Source organism: Mytilus californianus, unplaced genomic scaffold (genome assembly GCF_021869535.1).
Source record: "Mytilus californianus isolate M0D057914Y unplaced genomic scaffold, xbMytCali1.0.p SCAF_9, whole genome shotgun sequence".
Taxonomy (NCBI): Eukaryota; Metazoa; Mollusca; class Bivalvia; order Mytilida; family Mytilidae; genus Mytilus; species Mytilus californianus.
The window spans coordinates 3,054,058-3,075,035 of record NW_026262745.1 but is presented as its reverse complement, the minus strand read 5'-3'; the positions used below and the strand labels follow the sequence as shown (position 1 = coordinate 3,075,035).

General features: G+C 32.9%; 1 protein-coding gene across 2 annotated transcripts; it reads left to right on the top strand.

Moving 5' to 3' along the window:
- Positions 1–781: 781 nt before the first annotated feature.
- LOC127714872 (heat shock 70 kDa protein 12B-like) lies at positions 782–20,806 on the top strand. 2 transcript variants are annotated; one of them, XM_052220906.1, is made up of 5 exons: positions 782–837; positions 14,178–14,520; positions 15,341–15,565; positions 17,997–18,153; positions 19,652–20,806. In XM_052220906.1, exons 2-5 carry the CDS (start codon positions 14,197–14,199, stop codon positions 20,692–20,694), a joined length of 1,749 nt encoding a protein of 582 aa, XP_052076866.1. In that variant the 5' UTR covers positions 782–837; positions 14,178–14,196; the 3' UTR covers positions 20,695–20,806. The 2 variants fall into 2 exon arrangements, with proteins under 2 accessions (XP_052076866.1, XP_052076867.1); XM_052220907.1 differs by lacking the exon at positions 782–837 and adding an exon at positions 12,300–12,402.
- Positions 20,807–20,978: the final 172 nt, after the last annotated feature.

The following is a 20,978-nucleotide window of genomic DNA, read 5'->3' as shown; positions in this document are numbered from 1 at the left end:
GCGTTTGTTACATCATATTTACCATAGATTAGGAATTTGCAGGAATTTGCCATAGATCTGGAACCCACCATAGATTTGAGTCCTACATATATATGCAGTAAGTAATATCTTTTTATCCAGCAACTTATTAGGAACTGATAATTTCTCTAAAATAAGCTGAATTACTGCTGTTTTGATGACAGATAATTATCACAACTATATAAAATATAATAAATTCGTATTAAAATTGGTTATCAAAATATACCAAACCTCAAACCATAGATGTATTGGTTTATACATCTATGCCCAAACACAGGAGGCATACTAAATAACTGAAAAAATAATTTAAAGTCATGTATATCATGCTAAAAACAACCCTGTTCTATATGTTTCTCTACAGAGTGTTTTTGCAAAATTGTAAACCGTTATAATTGATAAGACAAAAAATCGTTTAATAATCTCAAGTTCAAATGTATGTAATATATTTGTTACACGATACAAAAGCTACGCGTTTCTAGTAGAACAATCTCCAACCCGTGATTTACATCTTTAAAATCTTTACAGAACAATACGGTTGTTTCAACTATGATTGAACATGTTAAAAAGAAACAAACAAAATAACTTTTGCTTCAATATTGTGTGCATCGCGTATTCGATATTTTTTATTCTGCTTATTACTAACGTTGAAACAATCCTGGTTTTTAACGTGTATGGTGTTATATTGTAGACACAATAGAATAAGATATTTAAAAGTTATTTTTAATCTTTTATTGATCGTTCAAGTACAATATAATTTAACATCAATATGTTAATTTTCCTTCCTGGTATTAAATTAAGCTTCGCATTTGACGGAACTAGGTAAGCTTTTATTAATTTACATACAAAGCCTTGTTTAAGTGTTCTTTGTTTTTCTTTATTACTATTGATATATATGATATAAATTAAGGAGATTTGGTATGATTGCTAATGAGACAACTAATTACCAGAGTCCAAATAATGTAAGCAACTATAAAAGAATAAGTAAGACGCCCATTTCTAGGATTAAAAACAAAATTCAAGTACTCGCAAAGCGTTTTGTGTTCGTACCGGCCGACAAAGCAGCCAACAATGTGGTGGTGGTATGACGTAAATACTACACGGAAGTCCTTAAGAATGAAATTATACATTCAACTACATTCAAGATTTGGTTTGCAAGTTTGGCTGTACCTGTAAAAAACTTATTTCAGACGGAATAGCACATCCTAAATTTAACGGTGATGTTGTTTACCGAGCCCGGCAATTTATATACGACCCGGGTAAACTTATCAATCCTTTAAATAAACTTATTCTGAAAGGTAACCAATTCAACACTGTAATTAGATCTTTAAATATTGTTTTTATTGGTATAAATTTTGATTTTTTTATCAGTAAATTAAAATCATACTAAATAGTTTTGTTATACACATATGCACTTTAACGGTACTACAATCTGTCGATATCTTTATTTTTGCATTGCACAAGGTCATATTTTTCTCTGACTGTTAATGACGTCTTTACACTAAATCCACTGGATGTTGGATGTGTACTGATTGATATTTTAGTCTTAGATACATGATTTTTTTTATTAATTGTTATTTGCTTTGAACTAGCTGTCAGTAAGTGCGAGTACTCTCAGATCTGTACTTAGTGTCCTTTTTGTTGTTATGGGTGAGGGGTGGATAAATACCCTGCCACGTCCGGTCTGTGTTTATGATTGCTGCTTTGTATCGATCTGATGAGTTGAGCCTTTTTCAGCTGATTTTTAATAGTTTGTTCTTATGTTGTGCTGTTACACCACTGTCCCAGGTTAGGGGAGGGTTTAGCGCTCACAATCTTGTTTAATCCCGCCACATTATTTATGTGCCTGTCCCAAGTCAGAAGCCTGTAGTTCAGTGGTTGTCTTCGGTTCATGTCTGTCATATTTGTTTTTGTTAATTGTTTTAATATAAATTAGGCCGTTAGTTTTCTCAATTGAATTGTATCATATTTTTCATGTCGAGCCCTTTTATAGCCGACTATACGGTATGGGTTTTCTCATTGTTGAAGGCCGTACGGTTGTCTATAATTGCGTACATCCACTTTATTTGAACTTTGTTTGCGAGCGTTCTCAATTCTCTCCTTACCTGGCACATTGGTAACACACTGTTAAAATCAGTTTGAAATAACTTGACTCAACAGATTGGCTCGAAACACACACACACACATAAAAAATAAAAAAATAAAGACAAAGACACCACAAATTACAATTCTAAGAGTACTCGCAGTTAATGAAATTTATTTCAATGCCAATAACTAATTAACAAATAAAAGAGAGGCGGAAGAAACCAAAGGAATATTTAAACTCATAAGTTGAAAATGAACTGACAATGCCATGGCAAAAAAAGAAAAACGACCAAAAGACAAATTACCGTCTACTAAGTTGTTTATAGAATTGAAGATTGAGAAACCCATCAAAAACCGGGTTAATCTTCCAGATCTTGCTCGACATGTGACACCCGTCATGTTGCTAATGTAAGTACAAACCCGATGATAAGTCCAATTCGGTAATAAATCATGTTATCCTCCCAAACAAGTATCAATCAATACACAGAGTACACGAGTCGTTTTTTAAACTTCTGTAATAAGATTTCTTTACATTATTTTATATATTTAGGCCTTCGAACCCACACAAATGTAGTGTACGTAGTCTATCAATCCAGTTACATATACACGACGGGTGTAAACAAATATATGATTGACAATTCATTGTGGACATTAGAGGTATATGATATACAAAAACAGAGGACATCTACATGTTAACATACGGAACTGCAATAGTTGTTTCCAGTATCTCAAGCTCTAAATCGTCGTAGTCAAGAACAGTTGCGAATAAATTTATAAAATACTATTTTATAAGATTTGTAATACACTTAAATCCGTTATAGTTCTTCAACGTTAAACAGTCTACATGCCACATGTCATTTTCAGCTTAGTGTACTCGTTTTAATCAATTTACAAAATGCATATCAATTGAGGGAAATATACTATTTTTTGTTCAAATTGTAAGGGACATATTGTATGCCATAAATGTAAAAGTTCACACTCACAGTTTTGGGTATGCACCATTCTGCTAGGTTATGGAAAGGGCCCCCTAGGTTTGGCGCCAGCAAACATGTTTAACCCCGCCATATTCTGTATATGCCTGTCCCAAGTCAGAAGCCTATAATTCAGTGGTTGTAGTTTGTTGCTGTATATCAGATTTGTTTTTTCGTCGTTTATTATTTTATTATTATTTTGTACATAAATCAGGTCATTAGATTTCTCGTTTAGATTGTTTACATTTGTCATATCGGGGCGTTTTATAACTTAATATGCGGTAAATAAAAGACCTCTGCGACAAGAAAACATTGAGACCATACAACAGCTAATTTAGAGTTCAACTGGACGGAACAAAGTTACGTCTGGTAACAATGATAATACACACGTAATAGTCAAATATATGTCCACCCGCAAATATGTGTCATTTTTAACTTATCCATATTCTATCGGAAAATACATTTTATTCTCTCAATATAGACACGATAGTCACCTGTTTTTTTGGGTTTTTTATTTTTTTTGCGTACTTTGTATATCTAGCTCCAAATGTTTTACTTGGCCATATATTTTACTAGCTGAGTATCGATAGGACAGTAAAGTTTGCTCAGTCAGTAATGTTTATAGGTTTGCGGTACAGAAGTCCACCAGTAAAACGCGAAAAGTAATATATATATATATATATACATGGACATTTTAGTCATTGGATAGTCTATAAAGATAAGTATTGTAACTGATATACCATTAAGTAAGAGGTAAATGGCCCCGAGGAAAAGGGAAGAACTAAATGATCTGAAATCAACTTTGTGAGATTTCCGCACTGTCCATACGCTTTTTATGATCCTAATCAAATACTCAATTGCAACGAAGCCTTGATGTCCAAATTGTTTAAAAGTTTTTAAGTCGAAACCAAAGGGCATAGCTTTGAGTTTCTTGGCGTCACATTGAAAGCCAGCCTGATAAAAAGGGCAAAGATTTGAATATACCAACGGTAATAGATTTGAGGCTGGACATAAATTTGACTCCTACATGTAATCAATAAAAAATTTAGATATAAAAACCAAAAAGGATCAATGGTCTGTCATACACAAAGGCAACTACGAATAATATTGCGAAGAGAACTGTAACGATAATTTACGTTTGATTTCCTTCAGAACTGGTCTTATCTACATCAAAATGAATGAAATTAATTCACATATATATAATTACTAGTATATCTTTATATTCTACGATATCACCAAAATATAAGTTATCAAGAAAATTGAATAGTATTTACAAAATTGAATACATATTTCAGATAACAATTTATTAAATATCCTTTATCAGAACCAGTTACTCGATGTAAAATGAAGACTTATAACGTGTTCACACTATGAAATCTGCTCCGGGTCGAACCCGGAATAGTTAACCCGAATTAATTACCCTAGTTCACACTTAATAAAAATTAACTCACTTTGACATTTTCCCTTTCAACGAAAATAGACATGAATGCGCCAAAACTGTAATCTGCATATTTTCAATGTACTTATTTACATTCTTTGCATCACAGTTGTATCATTTCAAAGTATAAAATTATTTTCCGCACTCCTGGCCGCTTGCTTTCATGTTTTAGAATAACGTGACAGTACCCATATTAGAGATTTCCAATAAAATGACTTTACTCGATATAATCGACCTAACTCGTATTTCGTCCTATTGCATTGAAGCATGACGGAGGGGAGCATACACTGCATGCACTTTTTGCTTTTTGAACACGCATTTTTTGCTGATATAGACTTAATGTAAAAATCAATCCCAACTACTTTTTTTAATCTTTAAATATTTTGTTATTAAATTTTGAATGATTTTATTGACAAACATATTTTAATGGAATACTTAAGCTATCAACTTGCATCAAATACACCCATCATTTCTTGTCATTTCACTTGACCCATATTTCAGTTCTTCTCAAAATGTGAATTTTAAAAACTACCAAATAAAAATTTAGCATGAAAATATTAAAATAATGAAATCCGAAGCGAGAAGTTTATCTCTTTTTTTGTTTTTATAAGTTTTAACGTTTAAAAAGTAGATTCCAACACACCCGAATGTAAAAGGTATACGCGACTAACTTTAAAAAAAAAATTCTATAATTTAATTCAAGATAATTTGACAGAAATTTATATCATTGATACATTTATCAAATAGTATTTTATAGTCTTCAACTAAAATAGTGCATGGGACGAGGGTTTTGTCAATGTATACCTAAACGTGCATTCGCAGATACAGGGGTAGAGGGCGTACTCCTCCCTTTCGAGCCCAAATAATTTTGAAAATCTCACGTTTTCCACGTTATCTATACAAATGTTTAGTATAAAATCGTCTAATTTTTTTCGCCTTGCTCCGCTCGGCAGTATAAATTCAATTATCGGGAACTACGCCCTTTTTCAAATATCTTGGATCTGGCCATAATCACAAATTGTATGGCACCAAAAAAAAATAAATGATTGTCGATTGACTTTGATAAATACGTTTTAAAAACAACAATGTTTGAACATTAATTTAGACATCTCGCACGAGATTTAAAAGTTTAAGACTACAAACTGAATTGGATTTTTTCCTGGATTTAGAGCTCACTTAACACGGAAATGTGATACTGGCGTGTAATCTAATGGACACATATTCTCGTTTCTGATGTTTCTTTTAATATAAATATTCATTTATTTAGCTATGTATAATTCCACTAACAAATAATCATGTATCTTTTATTGATAAAGTATCATTACATTTTATAGAAACTACATATAATTTGCTATACAGTTATGAACACTAATGGTCCTACAGACACTCTGTGCTTTTGAAATGACACAAGGTCTTGCTTTTCTAGAGTGTTTATGTACTTTTTTACTTAATTTGTGATATGTAAAAAAAAAGATGTAGTATGATTGCCATTTCGACAACTCTTCACAAGAGACCAAATGACAGAGAAATTAACAACTATAGGCCACCGTACGACCTTCAACAATGAGCAAAGCCCATACCGAATAGTCAGCTATAAGAGGCCACAAAATGACAAATGTAAAACAACAATAACTATAAAACTAACGGCCTAATTAATGTACAAAAAATGGACGAAAGCACTGCAACAAACGATAACCACTGAATTACAGGCTCCTTACTTGGGACAGTCACATCCATACATAATGTGGCGGGGTTATACATGTTAACGGGCCCACTTACCTAATACAGTGGAGTAACAGTACGAAATAATTGATTAATATTCTAGACAGGATAATTATTCTGTATTTATTAGTTATAGTTGTTTTTAAGATAGTGTTCAGTAGCTGTGAATACTCTAAGATCGGTACATGGAGTTTATTTGGAATATACTAGTAATTGCTGTTTTTGAGCTTCGTTTTAGTCGGACGAGTCAATCCCTTTCTAACTGTTTTAATTGTGAGTAGACATGATCATTTGATAAACATACTATTATGATCTCTATTAGCTTTAACTTGGACATTTATAAAAACTATGTAGAAAAGAGATGCATGCGTAAAATAAGTTCTCGACATAAATTGGCTAAAATAACAGATAAGAATTTAGCCTCAAGCTATGATACTTACAAGCTATAATAAATACGACGAATATTTAGCCTCAAGCTATAATACTTATAATGATGATGATACTGATGAATTTCTTATATCCAGCGACAAATATTACATATATATTAAGGATGCTGAAATGATAATGATAAATGATTCTACCTTTTTGTACATGACCAACACTTACAGTCGCATTTTTATATTCTAGGTAAATTAGCGTACCCGATACAAAGACACACTTGTCTTTCTTCGATTAAACCAACACCTGCTAGCGCTCTTACTCGTGAATGCATCATGCTTGGTGGTGAAGCCGAAAAATCCAGTCTTAAAATCATTCGATCAGGGTGTCCAACAAAATTATTGAACCCGTAATCGAGGCTAACCTACTACCAGTCAATCCCATATTTAATAAAAACCTGTTTATATATTTATGATTTATGCGCATATATTACTATTCTAGCAACACTTGTTTTGTTGCATAATTTGTTTGGTTTTTCTCCTTGTTTCTTTGTATTAAAAAAATTTTAGTTTTTATTGTAAATTGGTGTTTCACAGCTTCCATTATCCTTGTGACTTGCTATTGTATTAATATCCAGTAGGCATGCAATTATTATTCTAAATAGTATAAAAAATTTTAGCAAGTAAACATTACCCCGTTTTCATCCAGACTTATCTAAGATACATACACTGATAAAATATTGTACCTGCACTCATATTGCAATCACTCTGTCTGTCCGTCCGCCAGTCTGTCCCGGTTCAATAAATATTTTCAATTTTCTCTTCAAAAGCATTAGTATGCTTAGCATGTATTCTTTTTTTTTTTCGATTTATTCCTTACACTCCGACATGTATATACCTGGATCCGTTTGGAGCGCCCAACTATCAAACAGAGTCCAAATGGCGTGAATTACGACTACAGTGGCTCGTGCTGTCGTCAACAATAAGCAAATACTCATACCGTATTATCAGATATTATAGTATATAAGGCATTGACTTTGAAAAATGTAAACAGTTCAAACGAAAATAAACATTTTTACAAGAGTAAAATTAACCCAAAAATGACAGAAAGTAACCAACGACATCCACTGAATTGAAGGCTCCTGACTTGGGAAAGCCAATATAGAATTTGGCCTGATTAAACGCGTTTACCAGCGCTCAACACTATGGTGTAACAGCACAATATAAGAAGAAAAAACCCTGTAAAATTCAGTTGAAAACAGCTCAACTAATCAATATTGAAAAAAGCCCAAACAATTACATTTTTATAATGAAAGACAAAGAGTACCGATCTTAAAGTACCCACAGGTACTGAAAGCTAATTCGTACATGTTAAATTACCTGAGAATATAAAACGTATTTAGTTAAAAAAAAAAATAAAAAAAATAAGGAGATACACGGTATGATTGCCAATAAGACATGAAGTGGATGTAAGCAATGATAGGCAACCGTACGGCCTTCATCAATGAGAAAAATCCATACCGTATAGTCGACTATAAAAGGAACCAACTTGAAAAATATGAAACAATTCAATTGAGAAAACTACCAGCCTGATTTAAAACAAAACAATTTACGGAAAACAAATATAACAGATATGAACCAACGTCAACAAGTGAACCACAGTTTAACTTTTATATATAAATATATACCTCTAAGGCGAGACAAAAATTGAAACTAAAATGTTTTGCTTAACTCAATCAATGTGTGATAGTTTTAGAATCCACTTCCTATTGGATTAGTAAGAGTTGTCTTAATAAAAAAACAACTATGACAATATCAAGCCTTACTGATTAAAAATACATTAAAAAAAATTACTGTAAAGTCTGAAGTGGCATTATAGTTGTCTTAAAAATGTAACAAGTATATAAATTGGCATTCTCGTCCACTTTTAGAGATACTTGGGGACAGGACATTTTTTTAGCCAATTACTATGTAATATAAATTGATAGTTTACTATCCACAGCGGTCAATGATTATATGCAGATTAGTCATCAATTGCTAATCAAGTACACCGTGGCTTCCAAATTACAATCTATATAACGAATTGGTGTACACATTTATTTACATATATCATTATTAATTACAAAATTCTTTTTTTTAATGTTGACTTTCATTTGAAAGAAAAGTGTATGTCAACTATTAAAATTTAAAGAAGTACAAGACCTGTATAAGTATCTTTTTAAATATACACATCCCTTTGTCGAACGTTTTCCCTGGGAAAAAAATGGAGATTGTAAAAAAAAACAAGATTAACTGCAGAAGAAGAGAACGTTAGAAATGATCCTTAATAAAGTATGATGCAATCCCAGTTATCAACTTTAACAGAGACAAATTCTGACTAACACTTTGAATTCGATATTTCTGAAATTGCTAGAAAAATCTCTATCTAATTATAAATACCCACGGAAATTAAATATCATAAAACATTAAGAGACGAAAGGAAAAAAGGACACCAATCTGATAACGAAAAATTAAAAGCATGTCAAATATTAAATAATAAAAGGTTCATTTGCAAAGCATATCGAAAAACAAAGTCATGGTCAAAACCATGATAGACGACTCAAATCAATTGTATGATAGGTAAAGATACGCGTATATACGTGGTCTTATGACAGTAAAGTTTTGGCGGGAATTTCAATAATCACGTGATATATAAAAATCATGATTTCTTTCGTTTTTCATCATCTTAGAAATACTTGATATTGATAAAATTTATCATGAATGTGTTTAATAGTTTAGGAATACTTAGTTAAAACTTAAGTGACGCATTTAACAAAATTAATAGGTTAGCAATAACCGGTCCCGTTACGTGCGTACGTCAAGTTAGGTACGTATGTCATTTTATTGGAAATCTCTATTACACCGAGTACCCATTTTGCAAAAATGAAATGGAAATACTTTTAAAAAATCGTGTTTTCATCATTTGTAATATACACATCTTTTAATTTAGCTGAATGCACTTTATTCTTCACAAAAAGTTCACATTAAGTCAACAGGTCCAGTGAAAAGAAAAATTTACTGAAAACCGCTAATTACATCCACAAAAAGTCAACTTTTAAAATGAGCACTCAAAATATGTCACAGGCATCCATTTCTTACAGAAAAGGACAAAAAGCATGGACTATTGTCAAAATATTCTAAGAATGTGAAGAAATTAAAACTAAATATCAGTAAGTCGATTTTTCGTATGTTTAAACTTTAAGCAGGTGTGCAATTTAGAAATATTTGATCGTTTGAAAGTCAGTTCAAACCCATTTTTCCCATGATTCAGTATGTGTTTAAAATTATTTTGTGAATTTTTGTAGTAAATTAGCCCGGAATACATCTACGAAATGAACACAGGAAGGAGTTTTGTCTGTTTCTTAAATTAATAGACAAGTGACATTAACCATAAAATTATATTTTTAATGCACCCACCTAACATACGGCTAAATCATATACCATTCGAAAGCACATCATCTGCACTACCTTTTTTGCTTGGCCGTCAAAAATTCGTATGGTGCAGTTTCTGTTAAATCACAACGAAAGGTAAAGGACGGACAACTTCTAACTTTACAAGAAGTCAGCATTTTTTTGCATATTCTGTCTTCTGAATAATGATATTTTGTATGGACATATGGAAATCTGTTAGAACAGATGTTAATAGTAGCTTATCAAAAGCACTTTGAAATATTAATGTCGGATTTTTAATAAATAGCGCTATTTTCCAGAAATTCCATTGAAAATGACAAAAATGCATGAAAATCAAATTTTATGTCTGTGATTCAACTGGTATTCACCATAAAACCAAATAACATATTTTATTTAGTGCTAAGGATGTTTTTGACATCATTAAATTACTGTAATTACGCTTCTTGTTAATTAAACAGCCAATTATAACAACCATGCAGTTGCCCAAAATACCACCATCTGCAAGAACATAGCTTTTTTAGCTGTTCTTTGTTAAAACAATTTGTATGTAGTCGATATTATATTGAAAAACACAAATTTTAAAAGTGCAAAAATGTTAAAGGATAGAATACACAGAAAATTCGTGCATTTAGGGAAAAGATTGGGAGCGAAACTTTGATAATTCAATATTTCAATATTTGTATGTTTTCTTGGTTGCTTATACTGCATCTTGCATTGAATGAGGAAGTGAAAACTATTATAAGCTAGCCACTGAAATGTTCTTCATGCCTGGCCAATATATTTAATCCTATCCATTTAAGTAATTTCTTGTAAATAAATTGAGACCATCGCAATCATATTTGCTTACATTAATTTTTGAATTGGGAAATCTAGCAATTCGCAATAACAATACATACATTTCCATTAATCAAATTTACTCCCTGAATAGTTGACATATAAATACATTTTAATATAAAGATGATTGATTGATTGTTGGTGTTTGACGCAATTTTCGGTTTAGCACTTTTGGCTTCTAAAGTATTTTGCGGCGATCAGTTTTAATTGGTTTAGGTCCATGGAATGCCCAAGGAACCACCGACCTTCGGAAGGAAAACTGGCAATCCCCAACAACAATACATTAGTTATAGCTATTAGTATCAAGCACGAAGTTACTGTGCATGTGTCACAACACAAATATACCAATCAGCATTGATCACCTTTTGTAAAAGTAGGCAACCTCTAAACAAACACAGCAGTGTTAATGTTGATGTTTACTTCAGCTATTTTAGTAGATCATCTATTAAGCATTGGTTGATCATTGGCATATTAAAGATAGTACATGTATATTAAGAATACATATGGTTGAAATGAAGTTATTTTATTCTAAAATATCTATACAATTGTGAGAAATGAAAAAAATGTGGTTGAATTTATCCAGTTTTTTAATTGTTTTATGTCATCTGATCTTAAATTATGTTCGTGGATATTTATTGTGCACTGAGCCCTCTGTTATTGATCTGACAGCGACTTTTTGCGATTTTCTCACTTTATTTTCATATTTTTTGGTTCAAGTTTCTAATGGTGCGAAGATCGCACAACAATAATAAGTGATATAAGTTGACATGAAAAAAACCGTACAAAATGTTATGTATAAGTGTTAAAAACATGGGTTAAAACAATCTGACTAAAACTAAGATCAATCACGACTCGCCTGCTCATATATCGTATGAGAATAACGAAATCAGAGAACTACATTTTAATAAGATTAGGGTTAACTTAATGAGATAGCTTGAAAGCAGGTATGTTCTGGTAAATTTAAAGAGATTACTGTTTTTAGCGCTATTAAAATATGTCTATTATGAAACAAATCCCTTCACGTATAACCTCCATATGTGCACTTTGAACTTCAATAATTCTGCCAAGCAATGTCGAAGGAATATTGCTCATTACAATTTTGAGACTAACATATGGATATGTGAATGGAAAGAACAAATGAAAAAAGGACGTAAGGACAAGATGATTCCTACATTTCCGCTATATCATATAAAGATAGATAGAGATGGAGAGAGAACTACGAGGTTTATCACAACTGTTTTCCAATCGTTTGGTGTGTTTCAGCTTTTGGTTTTGATATGTGATAAGAGACTTTCTGTTTTGAAATTTCACTTGGAGTTCGGTAATTTATGTTGTTTTACTAACTTATTTTTTGCATCAATATCTGAGTTTAAGTTCTGTTGTCTTTTTTCGCTCAGCTATGAAATTTATGGTTTTCATTTCTTTGATTGAAAGAAGGGATAAAATAATATGGAGGCAGTCTCAAACCATGGTAGAAGAAAACAGATGACAGCTTGACCATGGCGAAAAAGTAAGACGGACTAACAAATCTTCTTAAAACACTATACCGAATCGTGTGAACAATACATAAACCAGTATGGTGATTACAGTTGTTCATAAAAGTTATTCAATCTTAATTAATCTGAATTATTGATTTTCAGTCATATTTAATAAAACAACTAACAAAGTATATTATAATAGGTTAACATTAAAAGGAATTTGCCGGATTTGACATTGAAAAGCGCATGGTACAGACAGTTTTCTTTCGAACATTGAACGAGCATAATCTTCGTAACATGTCTTCTTTTGTTCCTTAAAGTTCTTCCATAACCTTTTTTTAAATATGGTTGATCATTATCTGCCGATATTAGCAATATTATTTAGCAAAAAAAAAAAAAGCTAAATGATCCCGATTTGCAGATGGTGTTTTTGGGGGCAACTACAAAAGTTTCATTAGAAGGCTGCATCTGGACCTACATCATATTAATTGCAGTTTAAAATGATGAAAAAATTCCCTCGGTCCATAAACAATAAATCTATTCTATTTTTGACATACAAATATTCAAATTTCAGAAAACATTTAGATTTTATTGCAATTTTATCATTTTTGGAAGTTTTTTCAAGAAATGCAATTTTTTGTTAATATAGCGCAATCAACATTTAAGTTTGCACTTGATTTGAAATCATGGTAATTTGTTTTATAAGGTTTAGATCAGTTTTAGGGAATAAAATGCCATACAAGTACCTGAAAATGCATTTTGTGTAATTATAGCAAACATTTGGAATGCTCAGTTTAGACCTTTGACCTTGATTTAACGAAAATTGCACCGTACGAATTATTGACGACCGGGCAAAAATGAAAGTACAGGTAATAAGCTTTCGAATGATATATAATTTAGCCGTATGTTAGGTGGGTGCATTAAAGTCGTTAACTAAGCGTCTTTTTGAAAATTGTCAGTCGCCTATAACGAAGGTGACAAAAACTGTCAAAAAAGGTGCAATTTGAATTAATTTGACTATCATGCATAATGAAATAATTATCCGTTTGAACATGTTAAAAATATCAAAAACTTCCAAAATAGCCAATTTGGATACCCCTCTTTACACGGGTATTGCTTTCTCGCCCAAGATATATAGCCAAATTCTTGAATTCTCTTCTTTTTGTTCCACGTTAGACCGCAATTTTTGTCGCTTTCAGCTGATTCTGGTGTTTCGCCCATGATCTGACGTTTGTAATTTTTGAATGACGTAAGCAAACATCATGTGTCACCATAGCAACAACCTCACATTAACTCCACTTTACGTTCACATATAGAGGGTGAGGTAATAAATCCGGGTTCGCCCCACATTAACCCCACCTAAAACGAGGGGTAATTTTAATCCGGATTCGCCCCGGGTTAAGGTGTTCGCACTACCTAAATTTAACCCGGATTAACTTATTCGGGTCGAACCCAGATTAAAAAGGCATAGCGTGAACGGGGTATTATTCTTGTTTTGAAATCTTGAATGTCACAGCAGCAGGGGTTCGAATCTCGCTGTGGGAAGACAAAAAAAAATAACAGATCTAACATTGTTGGGCTAATTTTGAGACGAAGTATATATTAATTATGGCGTTAGCCTTGTATAACCACGGAGTTATCGATGGTTATTGTGTGTGTATTTGTGTATACGGACTCATTTGCCATAACAGTATAATGCGTTCGAAACAGTGAAGAACAAACATGATATTAATCTTACAATCGGCCATTTCATTTAATAGACAATGGTTACTCTAAAATCTACGTCAAGTGTTTTATATAATTTCAGATTATAGCAAACTATCAACATGGCTTGTGCCGAGGAGGAGAAAACTCCTATGTTAGTGGTAGCCTTTGACTTTGGTACTACATTTTCTGGTTATGCGTTTGCTACAAGAAGTGACTACAAAAATAACCCATTATCTATATCAACTCATACCTGGGCTACAGGATCTCAAACTGGAATGTCTTTAAAAACCCCAACCTGCATTTTATTTGATTCTGCTGAAAACTTTGTCGCCTTTGGAAAAGATGCTGAGGACAAATATACTGAACTTGCCCAAGAAGATAAACATAAAGGATGGCACTACTTTCGGAGATTCAAAATGGATTTGTATAAAACCGGGCCGCAGGTAAATTTCCCGTTACAAAAAAAAGACTTGGTGCATTCTTTGAAGTGACATAAGATAAGAAGTACATGAAAAAGCTAATTCTCGGATTTTCTATTTGTTTTGAGAACAATCGCAACAAAACAAAGGGGACTGGACTAAAAAATAATTCAATACATTTATTTTACTTTCATATTACCGCAGATGCATATGGTTAAAATTCTGTTTAAAAAAATACAGAGTGTCACCGAATTTATTTTACTGGGTAAATCAATCAAGTGTGTATGCCATATCTTGAACTCGCCGAAAAATAACAGATTTCTCTGCATACGGCAGCAACGAAGGTACATATGGTTTCGGCCCTATCAAAGTTAACTATCACATTCTATACAAGAATCAATCATGCATGCTCTTTAAACGAATTTTATATCATACGTAAAACTAAAATTTCGTAAATAATATATTGTATATGAAAGAAAGAATTGATATTGTTAGACACCGTACGGTGAGCTATAGTTGCTAACATCTACGTCACCTGGTCTCTGGTGCATAGTTGTCTCACTGGCAGTCATATGCATACATGTATCACATCTCCACATTTTATATTTGTGTGTTTAATCAAATGCCGGGAATTAAAAACGCACGTTTATACATTTTTGTAGTAGCAAATGACATATTTCAGTACAGTGAGATTAGTTACTTGTATCTTCTTTTTGTAATTTTTTTGGGGATTAAAAGCGTTGACCGAAGCACGTTTTGTATGACGAGAGGAAGCTTAAATAATCTCCTGAAAAATGACTATATAACATTTTTTGTTACTACATTGTATTATGTATAACTGCAGGAAATGCCACGGGATCTTAGAATTAAAGACGACCAAGGAAAACCTATGTCAGCCATGAAAGTGTTTGCAGAAAGTATAAAGTTTCTTAAACATCATATGATGGATGAACTGGCCAAGAAAGATCTGCAAATAGCATTTCAACCAGATGAGATCCAATGGGTGTTGACAGTTCCAGCTATTTGGAGTGATGCGGCTAAACAGTTCATGCGAGAGTCTGCTGTGCAGGTAGATCATTGTTTACTAATTTTACGGACGCCATCACGAGATGGTTGACCGTTGTGGAATATCCGTTTCGAAGATGACAACGAATATGTTCAAATTGTCGTAACTACAATCCCGTACCTTTTTCCCCGAATGTGACCTACTGAATTAGACTAATCATCGGGTTTATACTAACATGAGCAACACGACGGGTGCTACACGTGGAGCAGGATCTGCTAACCCTTCCGGAGCACCTGTTTTGATGAAATACGTGTTGCTTAGTCTTTGGTTTTTTATGTTGTGTTTTGTGTACTGTTGTTTGTTTGTTGGTCTTTTTCTTTTTTTAGCCATGTCGTTGTCAGTTTATTTTCGACTTATGAGTTTGAATGTCCCTTTGGTATCCCTCGCCTCTCTTTTAGTGATACAATCAGTTGGTTAAGTAAGGGTCCACAGAACATTGATGGGTTACGGAGTTTTGAATACAATCGTAATTTATGCTATTTTTTTTTACAAATTTTAGGATAATATAGCTTTTGTTGTGGATAATTTTAAGAAACATAAAATAAAGGAATGTGACACATTTGTTCGGAAGTTTCATTGGTCCGATGTTATCAAAAATATTTACATCTAAGGCTTTAAGAGATGGTGTGATGATTGAATCACACGACTTCTATTGTTTTTCAGGGTTAAAACAATCATTTTTTTTAAATATTTGAATTTTATGTAAACATGTTATGTATGTTTACATAAATTACTGTGCAGAATATCAAAATTGTAGAAGAAGGACAGCCAAATTCCCTTTCTTGTGATAAGTTTTGAAATTTGAGTTAAAACGATACTGACAATTGATTCCCAATTCACTTTTCAACAATTTACAGTCCAATGCCAAATATTACATTTGTAATGATTATGAAATGCGTTTTATTAGCCAACTTGACTTAAGGTTTATTATTCCGAATACGAAAAGCATCCGTTGTATATTTAGTCAGAATGTTTTTAACCTTTGTACAATATTTATTTTTTTATTCCCGTCTTACAGTTGTTAGTATAAAGTAAAACAACAAAAATACCTAGTATATTATGCCCACTTCTCTTTATTATCAACATTGCTGGAGTTGGTATTTATTTCTTTAGAGGCGTATACGATAACCCCAAAAAAATCTACCTAGATGTCTTTCTGTTATTTTTTTCGTTGGGTTGCTGTCTTATACACCTAATATATACCCTCACACTTCTTTTAACCTCTATTATCATTACCACAAATACATAAATTTCCATATACACCATTGTAAGTATTTCAGAGAAAAAAATCTGAATACAGACAGTACAACAGTACAATACAGTACACGAATACAAGACAATTCACAACTGTATTTGTTTGAGAGGGGTACCCCAACACTTTAACTAAAGTAGATTTGGCCCGTTTAATTCTTCTCAAATTTTAACAAAATATTTACTTCAACCTGTTGACAAAAATATAAAATTTTCAAGAAATTTGAACAACACAATTTGCAGGAATAATTTCCCTCAGGCATAGCTGACCTTAGACATGTTAGATGAATTTTTCTACTTTTTAGGTCCTTTTTGGTCGTATAGCTCTTCAACTGTTTTGGTTCTTATACATCCTTGCCTTTCAAATATTCGGCTTTGAGTGTTACCGGTGAAGGTAAATCTAGAAAAGCGCTTCGGACGAATAAAATTTATAATGTTTTCATTTTTTACAGCACTGGGTTGATACCTTTGCTGGTGGACTATCAGTCCACGAGGGTATCATCAGCTCAGTCAGTAGTCAGTACTTCGGTACTGACATGATTTATAACAAACCTTTTCTAAAATTGTCCGTTTATAAGTTTTGAAAAATATAAAGAAACTAAGGTTTCAACTCCCTCAGGCAAAGTTTACCTTAGATGGATTTGGCTATTTTTTGTCATAAAGCTCTTCAACTGTTTCGGTTTTATACATCATCGGCTTTCAAATATTCGGCATTGAGCGTTCCTGGTGAAGATAAATCCAGAAAAGCGCTTCAGACGAATAAAATTTATAACGTGCTGTTTTCATTTTTTTCGACAAACACTAATGTTGATCGTTGAGAAGCTTGATTTCTCTTTACTATTTTTGTGATTAAAACGTTCAGCTTATTTTGAAAGAGTTTACTCCCATAGGTGTTTTGTACACCTTAAATATAACCTACAATTATATTCATATTGGATGGAGAAATCATAGAAGGAAAAAAGAATCACAGCTCCTTTTTGGGGTTATTCTATAACTTCTAAGTCTTTTGAAATTGTACCATTTGCATTATCCATACATCTTCATTTTTAAGTATGAAATGAGGTAAAATAAAAAAATCGAAAAAATGAAAGGGGGGTTCCAACCCTCCGGACCCTCCCCCCCGGATCAACCAATGAGTAACGTGATATTAATTTCACTTCTATTCTCCTAATAATGATTTCAGGGTGGTATACGCAACAGACAATTGATTTTAGCATTGGAACCTGAAGCTGCTTCAGTATACTGTAAATATATTCCTAACGAACTTACGGTAACAAATGGACAATCTACAATAGATGCACTGTCACCAGGATCAAAATACCTTATTTTAGATGCAGGAGGTGAGTTTTTGTATCCGTTTTGCTAGATAAAATGAAATTAACGGTCCTACATTCTGTCGATATTTATATTTTGTCATTGCACAAGATCGTGTTTTCTCTGACTGCTTATGACTTCTTTACACTTATTCATTGGTTGTGTACTGGTTGATATTTTACTTTTGGACACATCATTCTTTTATGAGTTGTGATTGGCTTTGAACTAGATTTAAGTAAATGTACATGTACTCTCAAATCTTAGGCTTTGTGTCTTAAGTCTTTTCGTTGCTTTTTTTTATTATTTTGTTTGCTTTTTGTCGATCTGATGAGTCAAGCATTTTTGAACGGAGTTTTATAGTTTGTTCTAATAGTGTACTGAAACACTCTCTCAAGTTCAGATTATTTTTTTGGGGGGAAGGGACAAACATGTTTAACCCTGCCACATTTTGTATGTGCCTATACCATGTCAGGAGCTGCCTGTAATTCATTGGTTGTCGTTTGTTGCTGTATATCATATTTAATTTGCCTTGTACATAAATGAGGTTCTTATTATTCTCTTTTGAATTGATTTTTTTGTTCCGGGCCTTTGATAGCTTGCTATATGTGGTAGGGGTATTGCTTGTTGTTGAGGAACGTACGCTAACAAATAGTTGCTATCAACTTCTTCATTTGGTCTCTGGCGGATAGTCTCATTGGCAATCATACCATAACTCCTTATTTTAATTTAAACATTTTTGTCGCCTCTTTTTATCATTAATAAATTTACAAAACCTTAAAACACTGTTAGTAAACATTTAACTTGAAGAATGCTGAATTTTGTTAGCAAATGGAAATAACACTTTATAATTTTTTTTGCATCCGAAGAACTTTTCTGGCTTTACCATCATCAGGAACGCTACAATCCAAACATTTGAAAGTCAGAAAGGTAAAAACATGTAGACAAGTTAAACCTTCTATAATTAAATGGACCATAAAAAGAATAACAAAATTCGTAATCTACGGGCAACTTTGCCTGAGGGAGTTAAAACCCGAGTTTCTTAAAAAAAAATTTTCTTTATCAACGGAGAATTGTAGAAATGTATGTTATAAATCATGTTAGCACCGAAGAAATGACGCGTCAGTATTTGTGGGTGCTTGAAGTTAATTGATAATTTATCTGAGATCAACTAAGAATTGGATATCTGTCCGGATTTGGCTATAATTTAGGTCCGTTTTTGGTTTGATCAGTTGTTAATTCATTTTTTGTCTAAGTTTCGGTTTTTTCATATATTTAGGCATTGATCAATACTGAAGACATTTATTCGGAAAATGCGCATCTCATGCAGTAAAATTGGTATCGTTAATGTCATTTCGATAAATTTTGAGCCGATAAATTAAAGTGTAAAACATACGGTAAAGTATCCGGGAAAAGTACAGTTGTCATATAGTTTCTCAGTCGTATAAAAAGTTAACTACACGTATTTAATATATTCATTTTGTAGATAACTTATGTGTACAAATCTTAACATTTGTTTTCTGTCAGGTGGAACCATAGATATAACAGTACAAGAGGTTCAGTGGGATGAGTCCATTAAACAGCTGTATATGGCCAATGGTGGCGACTGGGGTGGTACAAAAGTCGACCTGGCCTTCGAAAAGTTTTTGGAAGAATTTGCAGGAAAGCCAGCGTTGCAAAAATTTCGAGAAGAGGATAAAGGTGGTCACTTAGATTTACAACGTGAATTTGAGATAAAGAAAAGAACCATTAAATCCGACCAGAAAGGTAAACTCACTATACGAGTGCCTGTGTCCCTAAAAGACGCCCACATGAAGGTGTCGGGGAGGGAACTTCAAAGTACCAATTTAGCAAAACTAGAGAGAGACAAACTGCGTCTGGCATCCAACACTGCTACAGACCTGTTTGCAGAACCATGTGCCTACATTGTGTCACATCTTCAGAAGATTTTTGATGACCCAAAAGTAAAGGGGACCGACATCGTTCTGATGGTCGGTGGATTTTCTGAATCACTTGTTCTACAAGATGCAGTCAAGAAAGCATTTCCATCCAAAACCGTTATCATTCCACCAGAGGCAGGTCTAGCAGTACTTAAAGGAGCAGTCCAGTTTGGGTTTGAACCGAAGGTTATCTCAACCAGGGTGTGTAAAGTAACATACGGCATAGCAACTAACAGTCATTTTGATGAAGGGGTTGACCCGGAAGATAAAAAATTCACTGATGATGATGGTGATGTTTTGTGCAGAGGTCGATTTAGTAAGCACGTAGAAATCGGACAATCTGTAAGAATAGATGAGGAGATTGAAGAACAAATCTATTCACCTGTTGCTTCTGATCAGAAATCCATGGGTATTGATGTTTGGACTTCAACAAACAAAAGTCCGAGATACACAGACGAAAGGGGTTGTAGTCCTCACGGAAAAATTTCTGTCGTACTTCCTGATCACAAACTAGGCGTTAGTCGGGATGTTGGTGTTAAAATGATTTTTGGCAAGACGGAACTGGAAGTAAGAGCCATTGTTAAGCATACGGGAAAAAGCATTGCTGCCAAATTTGACTTCCTACGCTAATTCATTAAACAATTCAAACTTTGGTGTAATAATGCCACAAAACTGTGTTGTTGTTTTTTCTTTGTTTTCATGTGTTATCATTGAATGAAATATTAAATAATCAAGATATAAATTATGCCGTTATTTTCTCAATTGAATTGTTTAATATTTATCATGTCGGGGCCTTTTATAGCCGACTATACGGTATGGGTTTTTCTCATTGTTAAGGCCGTATGGTTGCCTATGATTGCTTACATTCATTTCATTTGAACTTTGGTGGATAGTTGTCAAATAGGCAATTAAAT